The sequence below is a fragment of the Coffea eugenioides genome, chromosome 6, assembly GCF_003713205.1.
Source record: "Coffea eugenioides isolate CCC68of chromosome 6, Ceug_1.0, whole genome shotgun sequence".
NCBI classification, from domain to species: domain Eukaryota; kingdom Viridiplantae; phylum Streptophyta; class Magnoliopsida; order Gentianales; family Rubiaceae; genus Coffea; species Coffea eugenioides.
The window spans coordinates 18,069,469-18,089,671 of NC_040040.1; the positions used below are offsets into that span (position 1 = coordinate 18,069,469).

The 20,203-nt window shown below is 35.0% G+C and overlaps 1 protein-coding gene and 2 pseudogenes across 1 annotated transcript; all 3 read left to right on the forward strand.

Annotated features, from left to right (window-relative positions):
* The first annotated feature begins 3,281 nt into the window (after positions 1-3,281).
* Positions 3,282-4,947, forward strand: LOC113774548 (zeatin O-glucosyltransferase-like). The gene has a single exon (XM_027319089.1). It carries the CDS (start codon positions 3,335-3,337, stop codon positions 4,769-4,771), a length of 1,437 nt encoding a protein of 478 aa, XP_027174890.1. The 5' UTR covers positions 3,282-3,334; the 3' UTR covers positions 4,772-4,947.
* Positions 4,948-9,122: 4,175 nt separating this feature from the next.
* On the forward strand, positions 9,123-15,570 carry LOC113773737 (annotated as a pseudogene).
* Positions 15,571-17,291: 1,721 nt separating this feature from the next.
* LOC113773738 lies at positions 17,292-18,738 on the forward strand (annotated as a pseudogene).
* The last annotated feature ends 1,465 nt before the right edge of the window (positions 18,739-20,203 follow it).

A 20,203-nucleotide genomic window follows, 5' to 3' on the forward strand; every position in this document is an offset into this window, starting at 1 on the left:
ACTACGATTATTGGATGGAGGTACAAGATACACCGTTTCAAATCTAAGAGATAGGGCTACAATGTTGAAGAAGGCTACTCAGACCAGTTTCTAGTGCAATCAGGTCAAAAATTCAATATACTAAACCAGAACCGCAAAAACAGGTTCACCAACCGCATTCTGGTTCAAATATCATAAGTCAGGCTACCTAAGTCCAAATTAAGTGATTCCAAAGCCATACGAAAGCTAAGATACAAGGCTACAATTCATCAGAAGACATCAACAACCAAATCTGAAGTATTCCCAACCAAATTAACCAATTACAGAAGCAATTTTCAAGTTCGGGTAAAAACAGGGCAGCAGGGGTAATTCAGTCTTTTCACAAGCTACGTTGCTCAGATTGACCTGAAATTTTGTAGGCATCTCTAAAATATCATTCCCTACAACTTTCATGTTTTAACCCAAGGCCAATTCGGCCTCTAACTATGAGGTACTGTACCGAGCAGAATGTAGGACATGAAACCCTAGTTTCCAATTTTCTTCCAAAAAGAAATTTCTGCACTTAACCACTTTTTCCACTTATCTTGCTTCCTTAAATATCACATTTCATCATCATAACATGACCACATAAGATAATCATATGAAAACAGAAAAATCACCAATAATTATAAAACTTCACCAATTCAACCAAAATCAAAATATAATCCATAAAATTACATCTTAAACTACCACCAATCATGAATTAAACATCATTAGATGGAGGAGAGGGGTTCCTTCACAACTCACCTTAGCAACACAAGAGAGAGAGCAACTAGTCACCTTAGCTTTCCAAACAACTTCACCAATCACCTCACCAACACTAAGTGAAGAGGTTTTTTGGGAAAATTTGAAGATTAAACGGTTGAATTGAAAGATTGGGCAAGATTGGAGACTAGAAAATTGAGAGCTTTTCTTTCCTTTTTGCTTGATAAAAGTCGGCCAAAAAGCTTGCAAAATTGAAGTAATTTTGGTCAGTTTTTAGTTTAAATGGTAAAGTCATGAATAGTGGTCCAAAAGGTCAAAAGGTAAGAATGAATCTTCAAGTGATACTTGTCACTTCATTTAATACATCTCTATCCCTTTTGTCTCTCCAATAATAATCCATTTAGATAACTTCTAATTATCTCGTAACACCTGCTAAAAGAAACCCGGTATACACAACTTAACCTAATTGGCCGAATTTTACCGAACGTTCTGCACTAGTGGGTCCCACGTCCGATATACGCTCTTAATTTCACATGAACTAACTTATATTAGGAAAATGATTTAAAAACTATATTTGCTCATAAAAAAAATTATCTGGGGAATTTTCTAATAAAGAAAAGGTATAAAAGTGTGCAATTAAATAAAATAAAATCTAGAAATTCGGAAAATTTTCGGGTCCTCACATAGAAGCACTTTAATGTTTGTGTTTTGGCCTTCTTCTAGTCCTAAAAATATAGTTTTATAATGAACATATAGTTGTTCTAAAAATCTACAAACCAATACATTGTACATTATGTATTAAATCATACTTTACAAAAAATTGTTTAATTTCCTTATATCTGTCCAAGCAAAATATCCCAATGTGTTAATTACATACAAAAATTCTTTAAGTGATTGATGTTAACAAAATTCAAGTTAACCACCTCTTTTGTTACCCCATCACCACTTCGATATTAAGAAATATAGACCAATATAAGATGACAATTTGGTTATTTTTTTTCATATTTTAGTTGTTTTTCTGTTTTCATTTTTTAGGTTCAATATTTATTAAGAGTGTAAGGTGTGTCATCAATTCACGACCTTTGATGGAGACATTTGGTTTTAGGGATAATTTCAGAAACCTCCCTTGAAGTTTCTAACTATTGCACTGGCCTCCCTCTAGATTTCAAAAATTATACTAACCTCCCCCTGAAATTAATTATCTTGTAATATTTAGACCCAATCGATAATTAAAAACTAATATTATGAGAGAAAAGATAATATGATTCCATCATTGTCTCTTATCTAATACATTATTTAATTAATATAACACCAACTCACACATTAAAAAAAACACTACAATTTGTTGTTTATCATTAGCGATCAAATCTCATATAGTATCAAAAAATAGTATATTATGTTATATTTTTTACTTAATACAAGATCCAAATTACTCTTTTCAGTTACATACCCATTTTCAAACATGATCAATGACAAATAATAAAAAAATTTACAACCAGAATATTACATAGAACAAACTTTAACATCATAAATATTCTTATTAACACAATAAGGTTAGTTGTTGAGAATTTTATGATGTTAAAGTTCACTCTTTGTAATATTTTGGTTACAAATTTTTTTGATTATTTGTTGTTGATCATGTTTGACGATGAGTTTGTAACTAAAAAGATCAATTTAGATGTTACATTAAATAAAATATATAGAATGATATACTATTTTTTTATGCCATATGTGATTTAATCCCTGATGATAAAAAATAAATTCTAATATTTTCTTTAATGTTTGGGTGGGTATTAGACTAATTAAATAATTTAATAGATGAGGGGTAATGGTGGAATCATATTATTTTCTCTCTCCTAATATTACTTTTTAATTGTTGGTTGGACCTAAATGTTACAAGATAATAGACCTCAAAGGAGATTAGTACATTTTTTAAAATCCGAAGAGAGGCTTTTGAAATAGTCAGAAACTTTAGGAGAGGTTTTTGGCATTATCCCTTGGTTTTGTCAAACTGACAGGGTGGGTAGTAAAGATTTTAGAAAATTTAAGAGGCTGAGTGATATTATGAAAAGCGTGAGAGTGGTTTTGGGAAATTATCCCTAACAACTGTCAATGGACAACGACCCCAGCACCTAATCCTCCATGTTCACATCTTCTGTACAGTTCTTCTGCTGCTTCCTTGCTAAAAGGTGACAAAGAAATCCACCTCACACATGCTCTATTACAGATCCAATAATTGAGTCCTTGGATCAAAGTCAAATTTGGCTAACCGGGCAATCTTGGTGGTCAAGTAAAAAGTACTTTTTCAACTTTGTCCAATAACCAATTATTTTCACTATACATTAAAAATGATGGGAGATTAACAAAATCCACTTCTCTTTCGAGGGTATTCAACTTTTCCTCAATTGCTTTGAGATGCTTCCGTAGCCACCAATCCATGGACTAGTCCGTGTTGGACGTCAAGTAATTCTGACTACGACTAAGGACCCCATCTTTCATCTTGCACGCCTTATAAGAGCAGGGCAATTTCAACAAGCTGAAAGTAAAGAGCTTTCCAACAAGCTGAAAGTAAAAAGAACTTTCCAAAATTTCCAAATCCCAAATTCTTCCAATGGCCAAAAATGATCATTCAACAGTCCAAAACCAAATTGCTAGTATTCAAGAAACACATGAAGTAACTGTGGTGATGGTTCCCCTTCCTTTACAAGGTCATCTCAACCAACTCCTGCATCTCTCCCGCCTCATCTCCTCGTACAATATACCCGTTCACTATGTTGGCACGGCCACTCATACTCGCCAAGCAAAGGTCCGAGTCCAAGGTTGGGATCCTCTTGCTATTTCCAACATCCATTTCCACGAATTTTCCACCCCTTCTTATGAAGCTCCTCCTCCCGACCCAAACGCCCCAACAAAATTTCCCACTCAACTCATCCCAGTGTTGAATGCATCCGTCAAACTCCGGGAGCCAGTTTACGCACTTCTGCAACAACTTTCTAGCACAACGAGAAGATTGGTTGTTATTTGTGACTCTGTTACGCCATATGTCATCAAGGATGTGGGTTTAATACCGAATGCAGAGTCCTACACGTTTATAAGTATCTCAGCCTTCGCTATTTACACGTTTTCTTGGGAACAAGAAGGGAAACCTAGAGTATTTGAACCTGAAATACTTGAAGCACTCGAAAGTCTTCCATCACATGAAAGTTCTTTACCTCAGGAGGTGACAGATTTCTTAAAATTGCAAAAGGAATCCGTGCCAATTATCTCTGGCGATCTGTACAACACATGCAGGTTTATAGAGGGTCCGTACCTTGATCTTCTTGCAAAAGCCAAAACTGCCGATTCCCACAAGCAATGGGCTGTTGGTCCCTTCAATCCAGTTGAGATCAATGGGCAGAAAAACACAGAACAGAGACACTATTGCCTGGAGTGGCTTGACAAACAAGGCCCAAACTCGGTCATTTTTGTTTGCTTTGGTTCGAATACTTCAGTATCACACGAGGAAGCCGGGCAGATCGCTATTGGATTAGAGAAAAGCGGGCAAAAGTTCATATGGATACTGAAGGATGGAGATCAAGGAGATATCTTCAAGGGAGAAGTTAGGAGAGTTCAGTTGCCCGGAGGATTCGAAGAAAGAACTGAAGGAAGAGGAATAATTGTGAGGGATTGGGCACCCCAACTGGAGATTCTTGGACATTCATCAACAGGTGGATTCATGAGTCACTGCGGATGGAACTCGTGTATGGAAAGCATTAGCATGGGAGTGCCCGTGGCAGCATGGCCTATGCATTCTGAGCAGCCCAGAAACGCAATAATACTGGAAAAGGTGCTGAAGATTGGTCTATCAGTAAGGGACTGGTCTCGGCGGGACGAACTTGTGACATCCATGGCTGTTGAAAATGCTGTGAGAAGATTGATGGATTCAGCTGAAGGAGAAGAGATGAGGCAAAGGGCAAAAGAATTGAGCAAAGCAGTAAAGGATTCTGTTATGGAAGGCGGTACTAGTCGCTTGGAGATGGATTCTTTCATTGCTCATATTCGTAGGTAGATTTTCTGTTCAGCCAAACAAAATAATTATGTTCTTTAATCAGGAGAAATTCTGATTAATAAGGACTGTAACTTCTTGAGTTAGATTAAGTGCAATGATATCTTAATTAGACTGCAGAAGATCAGCTTTCTAACAGTATTTCCATTAATTAAACACTTGGCTCTCCTGTTGCGATAGTTCTTGTTCTATGTTTATGTTTATTGGCTAGTAGTTCTTGCTTGTTCAAAATTTTTGCACATCTCGATTTTGATCTCTAATTGTAAAGTAGAGACAAACACAAAACATCAGTTCTTGGCTCATTCAATTGTCTTTTTAGACAATAATATTAAATTGTCTTTTTCCTTAAAGATAATTGAACCTCATTCATTCATCCAGCAAAATCCAATTCATCCAAGAAATGTTACGTCATTGAAGAAGAATAGTCAAGAGTGCACATGATTCCTGGTCATTCATTTGTATGTGCCAGTTAACCACTGGGCCATTGGCCCAGTGGCCACCACCTAATTGGTGGGGTGGGAGGCAAGGGATCCCATAAAAAATGCCACATTTAAGTGACTTGTTTCCAAAAAAAATTCAGGCAGGTGTGTTGTGTACCCGTCTAATCCGGTGGTGGTTTAGTCCCCTCCGGATTATTCCTGTACTTCCTTAAGTCCGCCTCCTTCCCTTAGTGTAGGATAGATTAGGTTTATCGTCTCCGGAAAAAAAAAAAAAAGTGATGTGCCAGTTGTACGTGACAAACATAAAAATTTTCTTCTCTGAAGAATTTTGCTTTTTCAATATTTAATCACTTAAGATTTTTGTACTGGTTCCCAAGTCCCAATTGTATATCATATGCTAAATTTGTGGCATGGGATTGAATGACGCAGCAATTGTGATGTCGTGCCGTTCTGTACTATTATAGTGCTCGTTCCATCATTTGATTTACAAATACATTATTAATTTATTATATTGTTGTACTCGTAAAAAAAAAGTAATCTTCATTATTAAAATAATTCACACATATATATATATGCCTATCTACCTCGTATATAAGAAAAGATGAAGGTTTAGTGCTTTCCTTTTCTTTTGCCAAGTGGCTTCTTAATTATTTGACAAGTGACAAAGTCAAATATTTCTTGCAAGTTGTCTGAAGCCTTCTCTTAATATTTCTTTCAAATTGTCCAAAGCCTTCTCTTTCTTTTGGCATTGAACTGTTTATTTCTCATTAGTGCTTTCCTTTTTCTTTTGCCATGTGGAAAAGTCAAATATTCCTTCCAAATTGTCCGAAACATGTTCTTTCTTTTGGCATTGAATAGTTTCTTTCTCAAATTGCCGTTGAAGCCTTTTCTTCCTTTCTCTCTATCAGACGGCTATTCTGAGCCAAAATTCGGCGTGCCTATTCTGAGCAAATCCAATTCCAAATGGCTAGTCTACCAAACCTAATTCGAAACGCCTATTCTAGCCAAAAAGTTGGGATTTTTACATGATTTGGGAGATGGGTTTTGTGAGTCCCTTCTTCAAGCCAGTAGGTCAACTGCTACTCCTGCAGACACTTGATTTCATGTTGCAGAGATTGCTGGTCACTCACATGGTGTTTGTACTTCAAAGGAGGAAAGTTAGGAGCAGGTGAACTGCTCTTGTCTACACTTGCCGTGGTTTCCTCTTTCTCTAATATCAAATTAACCCATTTCATGTTGCAAGAATTGATTTCATGTTAACCCATTTCTCTTTCTATTGATTTCATGTTGCAAGAATTGTTGGACACTCACGTGATAATTGTATTTCAAATGAGCGAAATTGGGAACTTTTTGTTAGATTAGGTATGACATTCTATTCTCATTAGCTTTGCTATTCAATTTTCTGCTCAAATCATGCTTTCTTTTCAATTCTCATCAGCCGTACGATTATGATGAGAAATATCTTTTCAGATGTGATTTTTTCCTTATTCCAATTATGATAAGAAATAGGTTTCCAATTCATTTAGCCCGTAACCTTTCCAGTGAATTACGAAATCAAAAAATGGAATAGAGGTATTTATCAGTGCATGGTGCTAGCTCCTCTGTCTTATAAACTGCAAGAAGAAGCATCTTGATCTTTACACTTTCTCTTTGGAGTCTCTTTGGTGAGAAAAAGTCTTTCCTTTTTTTTGTCAAATTTTCCCCGTATGAGTAATAAACAGATTAATAAATTCTATTATACACATATGCGTCAATTGATAGGTTCCTTCTGCTGCAGTTCATATCATCAGTCAAGGAATTCTTTAACTTGAAGGTCAGCTTGTTGTCTTTCTTGAATCTATGAGCAGCTTTTCTTCATTTTATGTGACTATATTTTCAAAAGTGAAATTTCACCGTTCCCTTTTTTTTAGTAGTTTTTCCTCAGTTTCTGCTTCATTTATTTTAAGTTTGCTGGTGCTATTTGTTTTGTGTGATCCTTTGTGAAACAAATAGTTGTTTATTTGAGTAGGTGATTGTGTTAATATTTTCTCAATCCAATTGTGCTGCTGCAACCCATTCACCTAAAAAAACAAGCCAAAAATGAAAATACGAATCCAGCTCCCAGTTCAATAATCCTTATTTTGAAATTTGGTGAATTCTTGAATATATATATATATATATATATATATTATTAGTGGAATACCTACAAAAAAGAGAGATCCATTTGCTGATGTGATTCTGGCCAATTGAGCTATCCTACTGGTTTATATATAATCAATGTACTATCAAACAGTCAAATTGCTATATACACTAGAAAAAATATTGTAGTAATGGACATCAATAACAGATTTTGTGAGCCAAAGTCATTAGCACAATATATTTTGTGAGACAAACTTTTGCTTGTGCTGATTTTGGGGTTGTGGCTGCTATGCTAAAGTTATTATTACATGACAAGTTCCTTTTTAACTAATTTCAACCTCCTGCTACTGGTGCTTTTCTCTTTACTCACAATGGACAATTTGGTAACACATAAAAATAAGAAGTTATACAGAACCTAAGATAGTTTTTCTTAGAATGAATTATAGTTATAATATCTCAGATGAGATATGTGACATGTTGTTGTTCTAAATGAGAAATAGGAGTGATTAACTATTTTTCAGAGAGCTTTAAAGTCAATGCAGAAAGGCTATTATCGGCAAAACTTTTAGTATCTAAGTGACTATTGATTAAGCAACTTAGTGTGTGCCTTGTTTGCTGTTTCGTTTAGTCTAGACTTGTCTAGGGCATGAAAAGCTTTTAGAGAAAACCCCATCTTTCTCTAACCTTTATTGTACCTTCTCAAGTTTAAACCATTGATCAACCTAGAGATCATTGATAGATTTGATGCTTCCTTTAAGCTTTTTTCACAAGTAATCATGATCATTTATTTGGTTTAAGAAGGATAAGAAAAAAAAAAACAATTGGTGTTTTGCTCTTGTTGCTTCACTTTCCCCACGTGGTATGGTTAATTTTTTTGCTATCTTTTTTTGTTCATCTTTCACCTGATAAATAACAATAAATTACCTTTTCTCTCTTGCTTATTTATATTGATTTATTAATATTTTTTAAAATTTTGAACTTTTCCCCCTTATCTGCATTGAATTTTATTCTTTTTTTTCGTTTTAATTGCAAAACTAAAATTTTCATTTAAATTGAAATTGCCTCTGTTGTAGGCTATTTGTGCATTGTTCTTGCAAGTCTGCATATGTTGCTACGAGGTTTGTCTAAAAAACTCAAGATCAAATTTAAGCTTTATGCTTTTGATTTGCACTTTTTTTTATGTACTTAGAGTTTTGAAACTGTTATGTTATTGATTAAATTAGAGGCTGCATGTTTTCTGTTGGAAAGTTTTAGCTTTTATTAACATTAATAACCATTAAGAAACATAAAATATGTTCTTCTCCCTAAAATCTGATAGTAAGTTTTGTTTATTGTATGTGCTTGAGTTCTTGGTTATTATCTTGGCATCTATACATGACATGTTTGGCTCAAGTTAAAACTGACTATGTGTATGCACTTTTAGTTGCTATTGCATTAGTTAATCATTAGTCAGACCTCTGTGCCATGCTATTGAATGCGAAAAAGAAAGACAAGCGAACACTCAAATTCAATAAATGGTCTCTTTGACGAAGTTAGTAGTAGTCAAATGTTATTAAAACAGACAAAGAGCTCATATATATATTGGCATATTATATAGACCTACTCATATATATCAGCAGAGTGTATAGGAGCAAAATATACAATAAGAACTTCTACTTCCAAACAAATAGCTAATATTTTAGGATACACTTAATAATTATTTATACTTTAAAACAAAAAATTGCAGGAGCTTAACTTTTCTGCTGAACTAGCATCTGCAATCGGAAAACATTCGATTGTGTGTTTTATCCGCTACTATGAGGCAGATTATCAAGGCTAGAAGGAAGGCAAGTATAATATTGTCAAGGCATACACTACTGAGGAATCAGCTCACATTCCAATGGCAATCACGGCTGCAGAAACGAATGAAAAAATTCCAGACCTTCATGGTACTGTGCTGTAGTCTGCTAACAAAAATGAATTTTTCAGTCCATCAACCAAAAAACTGCTTGATACCATCGCTGAAACTTCTACTACAGCAAACAAAGTGCAGCCTCCAGTGACCACAGCAAAGAGAGCCTTGGTTTTTGGAACTATACCTCCTAAAATTGGATCAAATTCTGCTGAAGCTATTACACCTGCCTCACTGCCCACCAATGCACTCTTAGCTTTCGCTCCAACTAATCTTGCACCAAGAAGTCCCTTGAAGAATCAGCATGATAATGAACTCTAAACTTGCTTGAAGCCTTTTGAATTGCTAATCTTGCTAATCTTGAAGCACTTTATAGCTGAATTGTTAATCTTGCATCTTTTGACACAATATTGACATCCATTAAGAAATTGTTCTTTTGTGCAACTTAATGGATCTCAATATTTGATTTTTAGTAATTGCAGCTTATCATTGCACTTTATATTAAGCATTCAGCATGTCTTCTCCCGTCTCTGTAAGACTAACTTACACTTGAAGATATCAAGCTATTTGTAAAACTACTTGCCAATCTTTTGTCATCTTCTCTTATCTTTTGCAATGTTGATGGTTTTCTGATTTTGTTTAGTCTTATATTGTTAGCCACATGTTTGATTGGTAATTTATGATTTTAAGAATGCTATTTCACAAACATTACTATTAATCTTATCTTATACAAAAATATATGACAACAGATTATATGCACAGCAGAAAACCTCCTAGTTATATAAGAAGAAAGTGGAGTTATTGTAGCAATTTCAATGGTTGCCAAGTGACTCTCCCTTCATTTTGACACATGGCACATTCCTTTTCTTTTCTTCCTTTTGCTTCCTTTTTTTTCACCTTATTTCCTTTCTCTTGTTTTGCTAAGGACAACTAAACGAACTCTTATCTACACTGCAAATTCCTTATTTAGTTTTTACTCTGTATTGCTCTTCTTTTCTTCCCTTCATCCAAATCGTTTACTCTACTTTTTTCTCAATTGGATTAGTTGATGCATTTTCTTTCAATTTTATCCATAATTAACTAAATGAATGGTTTAGTTGGAGGAGATCAAGATTGGGTTTGATATTTCCTTTCTTTCTTAGTCCAATAATCATGATTCATGATCTTCTACTTTTACCGTCTCTGTTTGTATATACTATTTATTATTTTTTGTCATTTTTTTTGTGTCCTGATCAGAAACCTTTGCTTATTCCTTTTCTTACCACTTCCTCCTTTTATCTGACATTCTTTTGCGCCCTAAAAAAGGCAAGTTGAAGTTTGTATGTGATGCTATAAATACTTTTCCCCTTAAATCTAAAGAAATGTGTTTTTTCATTTTTTTTAATTTTTATTTATTCTGTGTCCTTTTTATTTTTGGAAAAAAAAATTCCCTGTGGCCGACAAAAAGACGGGTATTGATTACATGTGTAGACACCAAATTTTTGTCAATTTTTAATGTTTCCTGAAATTTTATCTATTTGATAAGTTATTATTATTATCATTTTTTTTAATATATATTAATGTATGATTTTCTCATTTTTGTAGGTTTGTTTTTGGAAAAAGAAAAAAAAAACACAAAACAAAAGAGAAAAATCAAGAAATAAAAAATCACTTTCATCATTTTCCCTACCAAAACCACTATTAACCCATTCCACACTCAATTGCCATGGACTTTTCTTTTCATTAGCTAAGAAATCATCATTTTGGCAAATCCAACACACAAGCTCCACTTTGGCTACAAGTCCCTCTCGGTTCTCTAGACAGAGAGACAGGAAAAAAAAAAAGCACTCTAGCTCCCAGACAACTCTCGGCTCTCTCCCTCGCAGAACAAGAAAAGAAAAACACACAAAAAAAAGGGGGCTCTTGGCTCTTTCTTTGGTCTCAACCGAAAAAAAAGAAAAAAAAAGAGAAAAGCTCCTCACCTCACCCTCTCCCTCTCTCGGACTTGGGCAGAAGAAAAAAGACAAGAGGAACAAAAAAAAAGGGGCTCCCTCTACACATTTTCTTCCACAAAATCCAAACACAAAAAAAGGGAAAAGGCAGCTATCGGTCAAGGCTTGGAAATTTCATCAAAACTTCAACCGAAAGATTTTCATATTTATTGAGGTATACTTTTAGTTTTTTTTGTCACATTAAATCAATGCTTCATTGTTTAGTTTTCTTTCGTTTCTGCTGGCTGCCTTGCATTGTTGTTGTTGTATTGTTAAAAAATTGGGAAATGGCATGAACCAGATTTAGGGAAAAAATGTTTCTTGTGAATGCATGTTAATTGTTTGAAAAAATGCCAAAATGAAAAAAAAAAGAATTTTAGGGGCTGTTTTGATTTAATGCATCCTTTTGTTGTTGTTTACTTGTCAAACTAAGATTATAGTTGTATTGTAGAAGTTATAAGGAGGGTTTTGGCATAATTTTTATGATTTTTGGTGAAGATTTGAGGGTTTTAAAAAAAATAAAAACTGAACTGATTTCTTGGCATTTTGACCACTCTTGGCTCAATTTTTGTTAAAACTAAGCCCAGAAATGGAATCTACGCGAAAAATGGAGTGGGGAAGCGTATTTTGAGAAATTTTGGCGACTGAAAAGTCGCCGGCGGCCGCCAGCTGAAGAAGCTTCAGCTGGCCGAAGAAGAAGGAGAAGAAACGTAGGGGGAGGAAAGAAGAAAAAGAAAGGAAAGAAAAGAGAGAAAAGAATTGGGCTAATGTTTATTTTTCGGTTGGGCCAAGAGTTAGTTTTGGTTGGGTTCTGGAAATGGGTTTTGGTTTATTTTCTTTTGGGTTTCTGTTGGGCTAAGAGATTGGAGCCCATATATTTTTGGTCGGGTTTGAGGGATAAAAAGATGGGTTGGCCTGCTAGTTTCTCTTGGACTTTCGGCTGGGTTCAGATAATGTTTGACCCAAAGAAATAAAAATGATGGCCCAGTAGCCTTTTTTTGCCCAAATCAGAAACCGAAGTTGCACTTTAGCCCCTGATCTCTGGAGTACTTTCACTGCGGCCCAGAATATTTTAAATTCCTTTCAACTCGGTCCTTAAATTAATTTCACTTTGGACCCTGAATTTTATCTTTCATTTAATTTTGACCCCTGAACTTTGGAAAATATAATTTTTGTCCCCCAAAAGTTTTCAATTTTTGCAATTCAATCCCTGATGAATTTTGACTCTCTTTATTATGATTGTTTCTTTTCTTTAATAGCTAATTATGCTACTTTTGAATATACTTAATTTGGAAATTTTTTAGATTTACTTAAATTTCTTTACGTCTGACATATTAGCGTGAATTTAGTACTTGTATTATTATTTTCTTTTTCAATTAAATTGGTGTCATGATCCTTTTGTTCATTGTGAGTATAAATAGGACAATTTGACTCCATTTAGTCACCACTTCAAACGGGAGGTACTCCTATTTTATTATTTCAATGTCAATTACGTGCTCTTATGTGCTCCTATGTGTTCCTATGTGTTTATATATTTTTATATGCTTTATTTATTTGATTTAAATATTCATTCAAATTTTCTTATATATGTTTTAGTTAGTTTTTATAATGATTCGAGAGGTATTTAAATACCTCAAAAATGTAATAGATAGGATAATTAGATTTGTTTTATTATATTTTTCCCTCCTAGATTGTAGTTAGGCGCTCCCCGGTGTAATAGATAAGTTGCGTGTTTATGTGGCTTATGTGTTATGTGTTTTATCCGCTTTTCTTAGGATTTTGGCATCTAAATATTATGCTTACGTGTTATGTGTTATGTGCTCTTATGTGTTTATTTGTTTTAATTTATGCTTTATTTGTTTCACTATGAATTGTTAATGCATGACTTCACCACACTAGTCCAATGCTAGTTGTGGCTTCTCCCTCCGCTTACTTGCTAGTCCAACGCTAGTAAGAATTTTTAGAAATGGGTTAGTCCAACGCTAGACCCTTTAGGCCGTCTTGCGTTAGATTCATCTTTGTGTAACATTCATTACATTTTCATGCATATTTTCATTTTTAGGATCTTTTCTCATTTGCATGATATTCCCTATTATATTATCCCTTACTCTCTATAGGTACTAATCATATCATTTAGAATTGCATCTCATTTAAGCTAGTTCATTTGCTTGTTCATGTTAGGATAATTATTTTTCAAATATGGGAAATGGGTGATTATAACTTTTTAGTTTAAATACCCTATTAATCCATGTATAAGAAAATTATGTCACGAGTTTTTGCCTCCCGTACCCTTTATGTTGCATTCCCTTTTTCTTTGATCACTTATATATGTATATAATTTAATTTCTTTTCTTTTATTTTAATTTCATCATCCGCATACTCGTGACACTTTCAAGGAATCATTGTGGCCTTCGCAATTAATGCGATTGGTTCGATTAAACCCTTGAATGGATATTTTGACCCTTTCGATATTTTATAAATTTAGATTTGCACCCATGTAGTAAACATCCAAATATGATAAATTAAGGGTTACATTAGGAAAATTTTGACTAAACCTCGCAACTAGCTTAGACTAGGTTGAAAGGGTGCCTTAGGCTTGAGTTAATCGAACCTTTGCCTTCCCTTTCTTCAACCGTGACTCCCGAATCCATTTTCTCTTATTTTTCAAAGACCTGGAGTTGTCGAAAAGGGTTTTATTTTATTTTATTTAAAAACACTTTTTGGGTGACTTGGTACACCCAAACTCGATACCAAGTGGCGACTCCTATTTTTTCTTAAAAAACCCTTTTAGACTATATTTTTGGACCCAAATTGTCGCATTTTTTTAAAGTCCCATTTTAGGTCCTTTTTCATTTTTCATTTATAGAATCAAATCTTTTATAAATCCTTTTATTTTCCATTGCGAAAAATGGGGCGCGACAACATGAAAAATCTTTAGGCTAAATGAAAGAATTGTAATTACTTCCCCCCATAAAATAATAAACTCCATTATACATATTCATTTTAATTTTAATTTTTTATTTATTAAAATTGTTATTTGATAATAGGGTGATAGTACTAGAGCGGAGGAGAAAGAATATGACAAATGAAGATCCAAGGAAAACAATGATTAGGAAGGAAATGTTGAGGCCTGTTGAATTAAAAATTAATTAGAGTCTCTTAATTTATGGATAGATAATTATATTTTGATATTTTGATTTATATAAAGTTTCTTAATAGTGAAAAATGCTTATTTACTAGATAAGGTTATTGATATGTAAAATAATTGTTGGGGCCAAAAATTAAGGATGTGAAGAAAATATTTCGTATCTTTTCATTCAACATTTTGAATTACTAGCCTGTATTCATGATAGGTAGTTTATTTTCATGATTTTAATTTTCGCAAATAAGAATAAAAAAAGTGTAAAATTAGATTTCAGAATCTTTTGTTTAAATTGGATCTATATGACTTTGTACTCTTATCCTTTTTCATTGTCCCTAATGATAGATAATGTAATTAGAGTTTGAGGTGATTGTTAGGTGTAGAACTGGACATTCGTTATTATTTGAGTGAAGGAGTTGGTAATACATGCAGGTTTATAGAGCGTCCATACCTTGATCTTCTTGCAAAAGCCACAAGCAATGGGCTGTTGGTCCCTGCATTCCAGTTGAGATCAATGAGCAGAAAAACACAGAACAGAGACACTATTGCCTGGAGTGGCTTGACAAACAAGGCTCAAACTCGGTCATTTTTGTTTGCTTTGGTTCGAATACTTCAGTATCACACGAGGAAGCCACGCAGATCGCGACTGGATTAGAGAAAAGCGGGCAAAAATTCATATGGATACTGAAGGATGGAGATAAAGGAGATATCTTCAAGGGAGAAGTTAGCAGAGTTCAGTTGCCTGGAGGATTCGACAAAAGAACTGAAGGAAGAGGAATAATTGTGAGGGATTGGGCACCCCAACTGGAGATTCTTGGACATTCATCAACAGGTGGATTCATGAGTCACTGCGGATGGAACTCGTGTATGGAAAGCATTAGCATGGGAGTGCCCGTGGCAGCATGGCCTATGCATTCTGAGCAGCCCAGAAACGCAATAATGCTGGAAAAGGTGCTGAAGATTGGTCTATCAGTAAGGGACTGGTCTCGGCGGGACGAAGTTGTGACATCCATGGCAGTTGAAAATGCGGTGAGAAGATTGATGGATTCAGCTGAAGGAGAAGAGATGAGGCAGAGAGCCAAAGAATTGAGCAAAGCGGTAAAGGATTCTGTTGTGGAAGGTGGTGTTAGTCGCCTGGAGATGGATTCTTTCATTGCTCATATTCGTAGGTAGATTCTTACAACACAAATAGATGGTTCGGGTGATAAACATGAGACGGCTGTTTAGGGATGAACACTGAGCTCGGCACACGATAGTCCTTTGGACGATATTGTCTTTTTCCTTAAAAATAATTGCACCACGTTCATCCAGCATAATAAAAGTCTCGAAAAGATTTTGAGCAAACATATAAAACGAAGAAATAGCTCCTAAGTCCTAACACTAACTCGTCAAGCTTACATGGAAGAGTTTACTAGGCAAAATTCTATTACAAATAAATCGTCCCAATATGTTCCATATGTTTTTGGATCTGTAACAAAATCTCGAGACTTGACTTAAATTTTCCATTTTTTTTAACCTACCACCCCTCACCATAATCTTCCCACCTCCAACTATTTGGTTCAAAATTGGGTTATTATCAATTTACTCCCATAAAGTATATTACTACATTAATTTACCCCCTAACGTTATTTTTTAGTCACTTCACCTCATAGGTAATTCAACTTAATATGTTAACAATTTTTTGACAAAAATCCTCTTTTATTTTATAACATTACTATATTATTATCACTTTATCCCTTTAAATTATAGTGGTACAATCGCTTTACTCTTTAACATAATTTTCTAGGTATTTTACTCTCTCTCTCTCTCTCTCTCTCTCTCTCTCTCTAATATTCTATTTTTCCAATATTAATAAGATTGTCAAGAAGAAAGAGATTAATATTTTGACTTTCTTTTCCTTGATACTAAAAAGAAGAAGGGCTACTCTAACTTTTTTATTGTTTTTATTATACAAAAATAGGGTATTTTCTTCTAAATTTTTTTAACTTGTTAAGTTGGTTTAATGGTGGGATAAATTATCTAAAAAATAACTCTATGAGGTAAATTAATAATAAAGATATAGTTTATGGGAGTAAAGTAATAATAATTTTAAAAGCTAAACATGTCTTATCACTTGAATTAATAAATTTCATTAAGTTTGATCTTTAATTTTGTGGGTAAAATGACTAAAAAACAAAGTTAAGGGAAAAATTGATAGTAACACCAAATACTAAGGGGGTAAAGTAATAATAATCCTTCAAAATTGAAATACTAAACTTAACAATGGAAGAACTCTGACTTAAATTTTCCCCTTCTCAAGGAAAATATCAAATTTTAAATAGCTTTTCCCTTAATCAGATTTGAAAAAACTTTCATCCAAAATATAGGTACTAGAATCATAATCGGACTCCAATTCCACAAATTGTTTTGGACAATTCAATCTTCTCTCCTTTATGATGGTTTGAACAACTTTTTCTCAATGTTTTTATTTGTTCATTGTTGTTGTAGCCCCCATTGTTCTTCCACTTGAGGAAACAATAATGTAAGGGTATTTTAGAAAAATAATAATTTAAATTTATTTTTTTAATAAAATTAATTATTTTTTTTTAAACTGTATGGAAAAAAATTAGAACTATTAAAATGGGACAGACGAGTATAACAATTCAAGGGACAACAACAACCGACCCTCCACCTTATCCTCGATGCTCGTATCTTCTGTACAATTCTTCTGCGGTTTCCTTGCTGTAACTGCAGTAAAACCCGCGCGTCGGTCCTACTACAGATCCAACAATTTGGGTTTTTGGATCAAAGTCAAATTTTGCTGCTTCCTTGCTGTAACTGTAAGCATGATGGAAACCCAGATCGAATAACTGATGAGTACTTGGATCAAAGTCAAATTTTGCCAACAGAGCAATCTTGATGGTCAAGTACTTTCCAACTTTGTCCTCTAACAGAGGTTCCACTTGCAATAATATTACCAATCATGGAAAGAGTTCTTGGGAAGGTTAGGAAGCCTACAATATTAACAGAGGGTCCACTTGCAATTAAGATGAGTTGTAGAAGCTTCTCGAGTTGTAGAAGCCTACAATATTAGCAGAGAGCAAAGCAAGTCTTACAAAGAGCTTTCCAAATCCCAAATCCAGCCAACATTCTACTGCACAAAACCAAATTGGTATGTTCCCCTTCTGAAGGTTGGGAGCCATTTCCAACATCCATTTCCACGATTTTCCTGTCCCTTCTTATGAAACTCCTCCTCCCGACCCAAACGCCCCGACAAAATTTCCCGTACAACTCATCCCAATGCTGAAAGCATCCATCAAACTCCGGGAGCCAGTTTACGCACTTCTGCAACAACTGTCTAGCACAACGAGAAGATTGGTGGTTATTTATGACTCTGTTACGCCATATGTCATCCAGGATGTTGATTTAATTCCCAATGCAGAGTCCTATAGCTTTATGAGCGTCTCAGCCTTCACCGCGTACGCATATTCTTGGGAAAAAAAAGGGAAACCTAGAGTATTCGAGCCTGAAATACTTGAAGCACTCGAAAACCTTCCATCACATGCAAGTTCTTTACCTCAAGAGTTGCAAGATTTCATAAAATTGCAAAATGAATCCAAGCCAATTAGCTCTGGCGATCTGTACAATACATGTAGATTTATAGAGGGTCCATACCTTGATCTTCTTGCAAAAGCCAGAACTGCCGATTCCTACAAGCAATGGGCTGTTGGTCCCTTCAATCCAGTTGAGATCAATGAGCAGAAAAACACGGGACAGAGACACTATTGCCTGGAGTGGCTTGACAAACAAGGCCCAAACTCGGTCATTTTTGTTTGCTTTGGTTCGAATACTTCAGTATCAGATGGGGAAGCCACGCAGATCGCGATTGGATTAGAGAAAAGGGGGCAAAAGTTCATATGGATATTGAAGGATGGAGATCAAGGAGATATCTTCAAGGGAGAAGTTAGGAGAGTTCAGTTGCCCGGGGGATTCGAAGAAAGAACTGAAGGAAGAGGAATAATTGTGAGGGATTGGGCACCCCAACTGGAGATTCTTGGACATTCATCAACAGGTGGATTCATGAGCCACTGCGGATGGAACGCGTGTATGGAGAGCATTAGCATGGGAGTGCCGGTGGCAGCATGGCCTATGCATACTGACCAGTACAGAAACGCAATACTACTGGAAAAGGTGCTGAAAATTGGACTGTCGGTAAGGGATTGGTCTCGGCAAGACGAACTTGAGACATCCATGGCTGTTGAAAATGCTGTGAGAAGATTGATGGATTCAGCTGAAGGAGAAGAGATGAGGCAAAGGGCAAAAGATTTGAGCAAAGCAGTAAAGGATTCTGTTATGGAAGGTGGTACCAGTCGCTTGGAGATGGAATCTTTCATTGCTCATATTCGTCGGTAGATTTTCTGTTCATCCAAACAAAATAAATGTATTCTTTAATCAGGAGAAATTCTGATTAATAAGGACTGTAATCTCTTGAGTTAGATTAAGTGCAATGAAATCTTAATTAGACTGCAGATGATCATCTTTCTAACAGTATTTCCATTAATTAAACACTTGGCTCTCCTGTTGCGATCATGGTTCAAAGTCGCGGTCGCAGCCCGGATTGTTCCACATCGGTCTAGACATATCGGTCGCAATCTTGGCGAGAAGCGATCATGGTTCAAAGTCGCGGTCGCAGCCCAGATTGTTCCACATCGGTCTAGACATATCGGTCGCAATCTTGGCGAGAAGCGAATTTTTGAAATATTTAATATTCTAAAAATTGTAAAAAATATGATAATAAAAAATAATTAAAAATTAGTAAAAATAATAAAAATTCGAGTTAATTCGAGATGATTCGGTGTGATTCGGCCATTTCAACTCTTCACAGTGACGTCTCAGCGAGTCAAATATCTCGGAATCGTATTGTCCCGATATCGTATCGAAAGGGACCGAAACGGTGACGACTCGGTCGAGTCTTTAAACCATGGTTAGACGACTCGGCCGAGTCTTTGAACCATGGTTGCGATAGTTCTTGTGTTATGTTTATGTTTACTAGTTTTTTCAGCCTCACGCAATGCGTGAGGATGCCCTGGGTCTATGTTAATCAAGATCAAATGAAGGCAAGTGGATTAATGTAAAATGGTTATATATTTAATACATGATAGATGTTAATAAATGTGGACAATTTGACTTTAGGTAAATTGACTATTGTTGTTACTCATTTACTCATTTGATTTGTAATTTTCTCTTAGATAGTCAGTCTTTGGCTTAAGATCTTTGCGAATTCTTGATCTTATAAATAAATGATGCATTCATTTAAAATGTACAAGTACATACATATATCATAAATATGGTGACGCTGATCACTTTTAAAATTATGCACACACTATTTGTATCTAATCAAGAATGAAATAAGTTTAAACAAGATCAGCTAGGTGAGAGTGCGAAAACTTCACCTTGTAAAACCGCCAAATCCAGGTCTTCAATTGGAGAAAGAAACACATCCAATATGTTACTTTACAGATGGCTTTCTCTCAAGATTACATAGGCAATACAGCTTTGTGCGGCTCCCACAGACCCCTTCGGACACCACCCACCGCCCACTCACCAGTGGAGCTCAAGCAACTACAACTATACGATGAATATACAAATACACGTCTGAACTCTGAAGCACAAACACAAAAGCCCCCAAAGTTGACCAAGCACACAACTGAAGCACGAATGCAAAAACCACCGAAGTTGCCCATAATTTAGGCGGTGGATCTATTTTACAAATGGGGTAACAAACTCGTGTTTAAAATCCAAAAATAAGTATTTATAGAATCGTTTTTTCATGCTCGAAAGAAAATTTGGAACTACTGTAAAAGTTTAAAAATTATATTCCATTTCTTAAATTGC

Excerpts from the sequence above, each read along its gene's own strand:
- LOC113774548 (XM_027319089.1), top strand. The coding sequence starts at position 3,335 with ATGGCCAAAAATGATCATTCAACAGTCCAAAACCAAATTGCTAGTATT.